This window comes from Hemitrygon akajei, chromosome 20 (genome assembly GCF_048418815.1).
Source record: "Hemitrygon akajei chromosome 20, sHemAka1.3, whole genome shotgun sequence".
NCBI lineage: Eukaryota > Metazoa > Chordata > Chondrichthyes > Myliobatiformes > Dasyatidae > Hemitrygon > Hemitrygon akajei.
The window spans coordinates 7556057-7565799 of record NC_133143.1 but is presented as its reverse complement, the minus strand read 5'-3'; the positions used below and the strand labels follow the sequence as shown (position 1 = coordinate 7565799).

The 9743-nt window shown below is 38.5% G+C and overlaps 1 protein-coding gene across 2 annotated transcripts in view; it reads right to left on the bottom strand.

Annotated features, from left to right (window-relative positions):
- Positions 1-405: 405 nt before the first annotated feature.
- Positions 406-9743, bottom strand: part of ssr1 (signal sequence receptor, alpha) — a 29707-nt gene continuing 20369 nt past the window's right edge. The window contains exons 8-10 of one of the 2 annotated variants that reach the window (XM_073073011.1): positions 5063-5156; positions 3592-3606; positions 406-1785 (exon numbers count right to left, since the gene is read on the bottom strand). In XM_073073011.1, coding sequence (XP_072929112.1) covers positions 1721-1785; positions 3592-3606; positions 5063-5156 — 174 coding nt within the window. In that variant the 3' untranslated portion in view covers positions 406-1720. The remainder of the gene's footprint in view (positions 1786-3591; positions 3607-5062; positions 5157-9743) is intronic. The other variant, XM_073073012.1, reaches the window with a different exon arrangement.

Genomic DNA, 9743 nt, shown 5'->3' with positions numbered 1-9743 from the left:
CTGTCAGTATATAACAGCATCTTTTAACCATCTTACTTCCTTATCCTGCTGCTAGGTGAACATGTACACCATTACTTTACATCCAAGTTCAGTATTTGTTTTTAAAACCTCTGCAGATTACCCCATTTCTGCAGATTGAATACCATTTCTGCCACCTAACTTCCTGACTGACAGCAGTCTTTTTTTTTATATAACCTTACAACAAGGTTGTTTTCTGTATTTACAAACTTTTTAATCACGTCCCTGAAAAGCAGATGTCATACTTAAAAGGTGCACATATGCTGAGAAATCAATGAGAAGATTCAAGTTCCAGAAATTAGTTAATTGAATGGATTTTAAAAAAACTTACTTGCAAGTATTAGTACAAAATGATTTTGCACTTTTAATTCACATCTGCCCTTGATATGCAAAGTTTTCAGCTCTAGTTTATTTAAAATCATGATTACATAAAAGAAAACAGTATATTTTCTGCTATATCAATTGGGAGAAATCAAGATTAGTTATAACCAAACAAGAATGAGCGCAGAAACATCAGGTAAATTAATTACCTACCGTAAGAATTTAAAACACTGAGATTTCAGTAATATCCCCTAAGTTAAGAAAAGGCCAATTCAAATAGTCTTTGCTGATGTTGGAGAATAATACCTATGCACACTGTGACAGGTATTTAAAAGGCAGTGCAAAACTGAAAAGTGGAGAATTAACAGAGTACCAATAGCCAAAAACAGAATTACTCTCCTCCTCTATCCCACACAGCCTGTTAATTAAATTACATACTCAATGTGTTATAACTTATACAACAGCAGAAGACAGCATGTTGATAAAAGTAAAAACTTACACACAGAAACTCAGTTTGTTTACTTTAATGAGACCTTATCCACTTAAAAACTAGTCATTTCAGTTTATTGAAAACATCTTAATACGTGAGTTTTTGAAACTCTGCTCAAGTAAAATTTGTAGAATGGTATCCAAATAATGAGTAAGATGTTCATTTGCAAATTACTTTTGATTTTGCCCCCTATGGCTCACTCTAACAAGTCTACAAATTGCAAGTTTGTCTAAAAATAAAATTCTCATCTGAATGCTATATCCCCAGAAAACAAAAACTGCAACCTTATTTAGGTTCCAAATATACAGATGAGCTCTCACACATTTCCATGATGCTGAGCAAGACCTCAAATCTGTGCAAAGATTTATTTTACTCAAACCACATTGACTATAAACACTGGCTCAGAGCATTCATTCCAGAGTTGAAGTGATCAGAAACAGGATTTAAAAAAGCTGATGCAATGATTATGCACACGTACTAGGTAACGACATGCTTATATGATGAAATATCCTGCACTGAAAAAAAAATCTATTTCTTTTGAGTCAATACCAAAAGGAACACAAAATCAAAACTCCATAAGAATCCAATACTTCGTATGATCTATAGAATCATACACTGGCCAAAAACAATTTGCTTTACAGAACTGTTTACATTAGAAGACTAAGCTGCAAATTTCTCCAGGTATACAAACCATATTGAAATGGCAAAAGTTAGCAAATCTCTACCCCAAAGTGCAGCTCGATGAGTAGCTCTTCCAAAAAAACATTCTTACACATTCTATAGCTTAGTCCATTAATTATTTTTAATGCTTTTAGATGGCATCTCAGCATTATTGCCACTGCTAAATTAAAGTGGACAGGATTGAACACTGGAACTTAAAAACTGAAGCTATTACTCGTCTGAACCCACAGTCCTCTTCGCTCTCTTACGGGGAGACCTCCTTGGTGAAGTTTTGTCTGTGAATAAATATATAAAAAACAATTAGAATACACTGTTTTTTTTCCTAGTCAATGCAGCTTGAGGTGAAAAGAAATACAAATGGGGAGCATCAATAGCCTCATTGTCGTGAGTAATTTGTCTCTGGCTACCACCTGAAAATCGCTCAGGAATCAGTTAAGCAAAAAAGAGGAACAGCTTGCTTTCTGCCTTCTAATTATGGCACTTAAGACCGTAGAATGTAAGTATTTGCTGAGTGGCTTTATCCTCCCACGAGGCTACGCCAGGATCACCAGACTCAAAGTTACTTTCACCAAACAGCAAGGGTGATCAACACCTCTACCCACTAACCCACTGCTCCACATCCCATCATCACTACTTTATAATTTCCTGTCTGTCACTTCATGTATAGACATTCTTGTGCCTAGTGTCACTTTATGGACATAATCCATATTTATAAGCCATCTTGTGCATTTATATTATTGTGTTCTTTATCTTGTTTTTGTGCTACATTGGATCTGGAGTAACAATTAATTGTCTCCCCTACACATGTGTACTGGAAATGAAATTAAACAATCTTGAATCATGTCCTTCCTTGTGTGTTGATCACCTCGTTGTTCCTCAAACTTTCCCAAATCCAACTATTTCTGGCTTTCACGAATGACAATTAATCAGAAATATTAACTTACTTTTTCCCTTCATAGGATCAAGTAATTTAAGCATTTGGCATTTTTTAGCATCCACACAGCTTTGCTTTTGTAATAATTGAGATATTTCTTCATTAACAACAAACTTAATTTTAGGCTAAAAGGCAACTTATTGAATGTGATTTAATTCACATTTAATCAAGTGCACAGCAAATGTTTGCAGTTTCAGTTATACACCAACTTAAATGAATATAAATAAACTTCCCAAACATTCAACATTTCCCCCACATTATCCTGTACGTAGTTGTTTCAAAAATTTATAGTGTACAATTGGATGGAAAATTAAAAAAAAAACTTTGTAACAAAAGAATGCTGTTGTTTGAATTTCCAGCATCTGCAGATTTCCTCGTGTTTGCTGTATATCAAATATCTACTGTCAAATTTCAAACTTCAAAAGATTACAGCCAACATTCAAAAGCTGATCACAAGTCATTTGTTAGATGAAATTTGACAGTGGGTATTATAATAATACTAAACTGAGTATTCAAAGATATAAATCAAACCCACCAATTATTTAGCTCAATATAACTTGAAGGACTGCTCCTTGAGATGCCAATGGAAACTACAACTATAAAAATTTTAAGCTGCTGCCATGCCTGACACTGTGTAAACATTACAATGACCATACAAATCTATTCGAACTGACAACAAGTTTAAGACATTGTATCTTTCACTTCATTCAGTTTAACCTCTTTGTCCCACTCAAGGATGTTGTAACATTTAATATATCCGCAGCTGTTCTTTTGATGCTGGACTTTATCAAATAATAGAGGACATTTGTATAATGGGGTCTTTATATCATATTTATCTCTGGCAAAGAAAGAGGTAAAGCAGGCACAGATTTAACGAGCAAGTAGCATATATACAATTTTCTAGCCGTACGTGTATAATTGGAAGAGACCACATGGAGTCAAAGTTTACCATACAAAATACTGGCATAGAAAACAAGGCATTAAGAAGATTTTTCATCTTTGGTCATATAATAAGTTGATCCATTATCCTTTTAATATTAAGCCCAAGGTCCTAAGGTACACCATCCAAAAGCAAACAACAGTATTAAACCTCAATGGTGCTTAATTTTAGTAGAACAGATTGAGCAATAGAAACATTAGATCTCACCTCGTCTACTCTGCACTGAAAGCACAAGAAAGGCAAAGCAAACATTAGAATCAATGTTTTAGAATACATTGTCTTCTGATAAAGTCAGGTGCAGGCAGACACGTACACCATAAACTCAACATGCAGAAACGCAAATTCAGTAGCATTCCATTCACAATTGCTGGGAGCACATCAGAAATCAGAAACCATAAAGACCCAAGGCATAGGAGCAGAATTAGACCATTCGGCCCATCTAGTCTGCTCCAGCATTCAATCACTGCTGATCCTGGACCCCACTCAACCCCATACACCTGCCTCCTCACCATATCCTTGGATGCCCTGACCAATCAAACAAAAGGCACCAATGCTTAAAATGGCATTTAAAAAGCCCAGCAGCCTGAAGATCGAATCCTAATACCAGATATCAATTGTCTAAATTGTGCACCTGTGAAGGACAGCATGCCAAAGTGGCCCATGCATTCTGAATGTGCTCCTTTGCCACAACAATCTCAAATCCAAAACCTGCTAGAAATCTGAAATAAAGCAGAAAATGCTGGAAACACTCACCAGATCAGACAGTATCCAAGGTAAGAGAAAAAAAATTCATGTTGAATCACAATTGACAAATATTAACTGTTTCCCTTTCCACAGAAGCTGTCTGCGTCCAACATTCAGACTGATGGATACTGGCAAATTAGGCCTATTCATTTGGCTTTTTAAAAAAATGACAATACACCAACTATTCCATTAATATGACGACAAGGAACCTTAACTGAGACCATTTTCAATGGTCTACTCAAACATAATTATAACATGTCATGCTTGAAACGATGACATTGTCATATTAAACCTGTGTAGTAAGTAGCTAAAGGCAAACATACTTGAGGCTTCCATGTTGTAAATACAAGAGGTATTAAACAATCTTCAAAAATTCTCAAGTGCAGGTTATGTACAAGAAATAAGATGGACAGGTGACAGCAGAGGCCTTGAAACTCAAGATATACCATGCAAGAGGCAAACAGAGGCCCTTAAATTTGGAGGTATCCTAACAAGATAGAACACAGACCATTCTGTTTGATAATAGCATGCTCAAAATTTCCTGGCCATTTCAAGATAGCTAGCTAGCACTTGTATATCACAGCTCAATTAAGCATCAAGACTCCACTCCACAAAAAGCAGCAGGCTATCTTAATTTTGAATTAGTGCAATTGCAGTAGAGCTATTTAGCAAACAAAGAGAAGTGTCAGATTATGGCAGCTTCTGCTGATCAGTTACATTACAATTGCAAAATCTCATTCCTCACCACAGACTCCCCTCATCAGTCTAAGTGTTATAGTTTATGAATACCAGAGCCAAGATATCTGAAATTCAGCTGTACTAACATTCTGAAGCAACTCTTTAATAATGACACAAATACCTCCACTATAACAGGCAAGGCAACAAAGCAGGTTAGATTTAAATAGGACGCAATGCCCACTTGTAAGTTACTTACTGATCTGGTTCAGGGTTTCCTGAGGAATCCAGCTCATGTCTACGTTGTTGTGGTTAGATGTACCCATCTCTACTTTGGAAGTTGGCCGTCTTCTCTGATTGGGGGGAAAAACACAAGAGAAATGCTAATAAAGGTACAAAGTAGCTAAAATAAATTGCCTAGGACAGAAGAATAATCAAATTAATTTCTCATATCGAAAAGGGGAAAATTTTCCATGTAAAGTACACCAAGTGGTGTACATACTGTGGGTGAATGTTAAAGTTAGAACTGAAAATTAACAAAATATAATAAGACATGGGATTGTAGCAGAAACAGGAACACAGCCAGAGGAAAGTTCACATTATCCATTAAGTCCAAGTCATTGTAACAGACCATTCCGTACAGGGCACCCATGTCATAACTCTGCAGAATAATCTACTGTAATTAGTTTCATTGCTGTTGTTTGTGTTTCTTTTATGCAGAGTGGTGAGTGTGTGGAATGGGCTGCTGGCGATGATGGTGGAGGCAATTACGATAGGGTCTTTGAAGAGACTCCTGGACAGGTACATGGAGCTCTGAAAAACAGAGGGCTGTCGGTAAGCCGGGGTAATTTCTAAGGACAGGACATGTTCGGCACAGCTTTGTGGGCTGAAGGGCCTGTATTGCACTGTAGGTTTTCCATGTTTCGCTTCATTGTCTGCAAATTCATTTGCCTCTGGTTTACATCAAATTTCCATAAGATACAGGAGCAGAAGTAGGCCATTCGGCCCATCGAGTCTGCTCTGCCATTCAATCATGAGCTGATCCAATTCTTCCAGTCATCCCCACTCCCCTGCCTTCACTCCATACCCTTTGATGTCCTGGCTAATCAAGAACCCACCTATCTCTGCCTTAAATACATCCAATGACTTGGCCTCCACAGCCACTCGAGGCAACAAATTCCACAGATTTACCACCCTCTGACTAATTTCTCCACATCTCAGTTCTAAAAGGATGTCCTTCAATCCTGAAGTCATGCCCTCTTGTCCTAGAATCCCCTACCATGGGAAATAACTTTGCCATATCTAATCTCTTCAGGCCTTTTAACATTCAGAATGTTTCTATGACACCCCCCCCTCATTCTCCTGAACTCCAGGGAATACAGACCAAGAGCTGCCAGATGTTCCTCATACGGTAACCCTTTCATTCCTGGAATCATTCTCGTGAATCTTCTCTGAACCCTCTCCAATGCCAGTATATCCTTTCTAAAGTAAGGGGCCCAAAACTGCACACAATACTCCAAGTGTGGTCTCACGAGTACCTTATAAAGCCTCAACATATAACCATATAACAATTACAGCACGGAAACAGGCCTTCTAGTCCATGCCGACGCTTACACTCACCTAGTCCCACCTACCTGCACTCAGCCCATAACCCTCCATTCCTTTCCTGTCCATATACCTATCCAATTTTACTTTAAATGACAATACTGAACCTGACTCTACCACTTCTGCTGGAAGCTCATTCCACACAGCTACCACTCTCTGAGTAAAGAAATTCCCCCTCGTGTTACCCTTAAACTTTTGCCCCCTAACTCTCAAATCATGTCCTCTTGTTTGAATCTCCCCTACTCTTAATGGAAAAAGCCTATCCACGTCAACTCGACCTATCCCCCTCATTATTTTAAATATCTCTATCAAGTCCCCCCTCAACCTTCTACGCTTCAAAGAATAAAGACCTAACTTGTTCAATATCGAGGTCAGCAGGAGACGCTCATGGAGTGAGCACTGTTTCAGATTCGCTCCATAACCTTTACTTTTTTTAAACCTATGATCACCCTTATTTAACTTACTTTTACCTACACCAAAAGATTCTTGCTACTTTTTTGGACTTATCTTTAAGAGTCTATTGTGAATTTTGAAGAAATGAGTACAAAAATGGCTTTGAGATCTAAAGGGCGAGACCCTGGGAAAGATTCTAACGGGAACGGAAGGAAGAAAAAGACCGATCCTAAGCGCACTGAATTGACTTATGAAATGTTATTGGAGCTTTTAAATGAAAAGTTTGAAGAACGACAAATTTTCAAACAAGATATAAAGGCTTTTCAGGATTATATGGATAAGACTGATTCAGTAGTTAACCAGCAGCAAGCTCTAATCGCAACTTTGCAAGAGGACGCTCAGAAGCGAGACTTGATAATCGAAAAACTGGAGCAGAAATTATCTTCGACGATTAAACAGGTGGAAACACTTAAAGCCAAGTGTGTCGACTTTGAAAATCGGTCCAGAAGACAAAACTTACACATACTTGATCTCCCGGAAGGTATTGAACAAGGGGACCCCTCGAAGTATTTTGCTCAACTTTTAAAGGATGCACTCCCTCCTGTATTCCCAGACAGTCCTCCGTTACTCGATCGCGCTCACAGAATTTTGCGTCGATCACCAAGTGCTTCAGCTTAACCACCAGTTGTAATTGTCCGATTTCACTACGTGCATGTTAAAGAGCAACTTATTCGTGTGGCTCGGCGTGTAGGGATGGTCAAATTCCAAGAATTCGATTTTCGATTAGTGGAGGATTTTAGTCCAGAAGTAACGAAGGCAAGGCTTCTTTTTAAACCTCTGATGTCCGAATATTATGAGAAAAATCTAAAACCTGCACTCTTATACCCTGCAAAGCTCAGAATCTCGCCTCCCAATGCATCACGGCGTGTTTTACGTTCTACATCTGAAGCTAGAAGCTTTCTGAATGAGAACTACCCTACTGCTGCGGATTCTCGTCTCTAATAAATGAGTGATTTTGATCGTTACAAGATAGTTTTTGTTTCCAAAACCAGATTTTGTTTCTGGCTATTGGTGTAGGTTTACTCTATATTTTATACTCTAATTAAAGTTTTTTTTTTGAAGTACTAATCTTTTTATTTTACTTTAACCACTGTACTTTATCTTTGGTCATTATTATTAATCCTTTGAAGGCAAATTTTTTTTTTACTAAGATGGTGGTTTCTTCTCTAAACTTGTTCAATATCACATTGCTGCTCTTACATTCTATACCTCTAGAAATGAATGCCAACGTTGCATTCGCCTTCTTCACACGGACTCAACCTGGAGGTTAACCTTTAGGGTATCTTGCACAAAGACTCCCAAGTCCCTTTGCATTTCTGCATTTTGAATTCTCTCCTCATCTAAATAATAGTCTGCCTGTTTATTTCTTCCACCAAAGTGCAAAACCATACACTTTCCAACATTGTATTTCATTTGCCACTTCTTTGCCCATTCCTCTAAACTATCTAAGTCTCTGCAGGCTCTGTTTCCTCAACCCTACCCACTCCTCATCTACCATTGTGATTAATGGATTTGTGGCTGAATTTACTGATGATACACAGTCCAAATCATTGACATACAGTGTAAAAAAGTAGCAGTCCCAACTCCAACCCCTGTGGAACTCCACTGGTAACTGGCAGCCAGCCAGAAAAGGATCCCTTTATTCCCACTCTGTTTTCTGCCAACCAACCAACCAATGTTCCAGCCATGCTAGTAACTCCTCTGTAATTCCATGGGATTTTACCTTGCTAAGCAGCCTTATGTGCAGCACCTTATCAAAGGCCTTCTGAAAATCCAAGTACAGCACATCTACTGCATCTCCTTTGTCTACCCTGCTTGCAATTTCCTCGAAGAATTGCAGTAGGTTTGTCAGGCCTATCTTGTCACATGCCTCCAGGTATGCCATAATCTCATCCCTAACAATCCATTCCAACAACTTCCCAACCACTGATGTCAAGCTAACAGGTCTATAGTTTCCTTTCTGCTGCCTCCCACCCTTCTTAAATAGCGGAGTAACATTTGCAATTTTCCAGTCATCCAGTACAATGCCAGAATCTATAGATTCTTAAAAGATCATTAATGTCTCCGCAATCTCTCCAGCTACTTCCTTCAGAACCCAAGGGTGCATTCCATCAGGTCCAGGAGATTTATCCACCCTCAGAACATTAAGCTTCCTGAGCACCTTCTCAGTTGTAATTTTCACTGCACAAACTTCACTTCCCTGACACATGTCCGGTATACTGCAGATGTCTTCCATTGTGAAGACTGATGCAAAATATGCATTCAGTTCCTCTGCATCTCTCTCATTGCAATATCTCCAGTGTCATTTTGTACCCTTTATATACTTATAAAAAAAATTCTAGTAGCTTCTTTGATATTATTCGCCAGCTTCCTTTCATAATTCATCTTTTCTTTCCTAATGACCTTCTTAGTTTCCTTCTGCACGTTTTTAGAAGCTCCCCAATCTGTCTTCCCACTGGCTTTGGCTTCCTTGTATGCCCTCTTTTGCTTTTACTTTGGCTCCGACTTCATTTGTCAGCCATGGTAATGTCCTTCTGCTCTTTGAAAAATTCCTCTTATTTGGAATACATCTGTCTTGCACCTCCCTCATTTTTTCCAGAAACTCCAGCCATTGCTGCTCTGCTGTTCTTCCTGCTAGTGTCCCTTTCCAGTCAACTTTGGCCAGTTCCCCTCTCATGCCATTGTAATTTCCTTTATTCCACTGAAATCCTGACACATTGAAATTTGAGAGGGGAAAAAAATCCAATGTGAACTCAATCATATTGTGATCACTGTTCCCCAAGGGCTCCTTAACCGTAAGCTCTCTTATCACCTCCAAATCATTGCACAACACCCAATCCAGCACTGCCAATCCCCTAGTGGACTCAACAACAAGCTGTTCT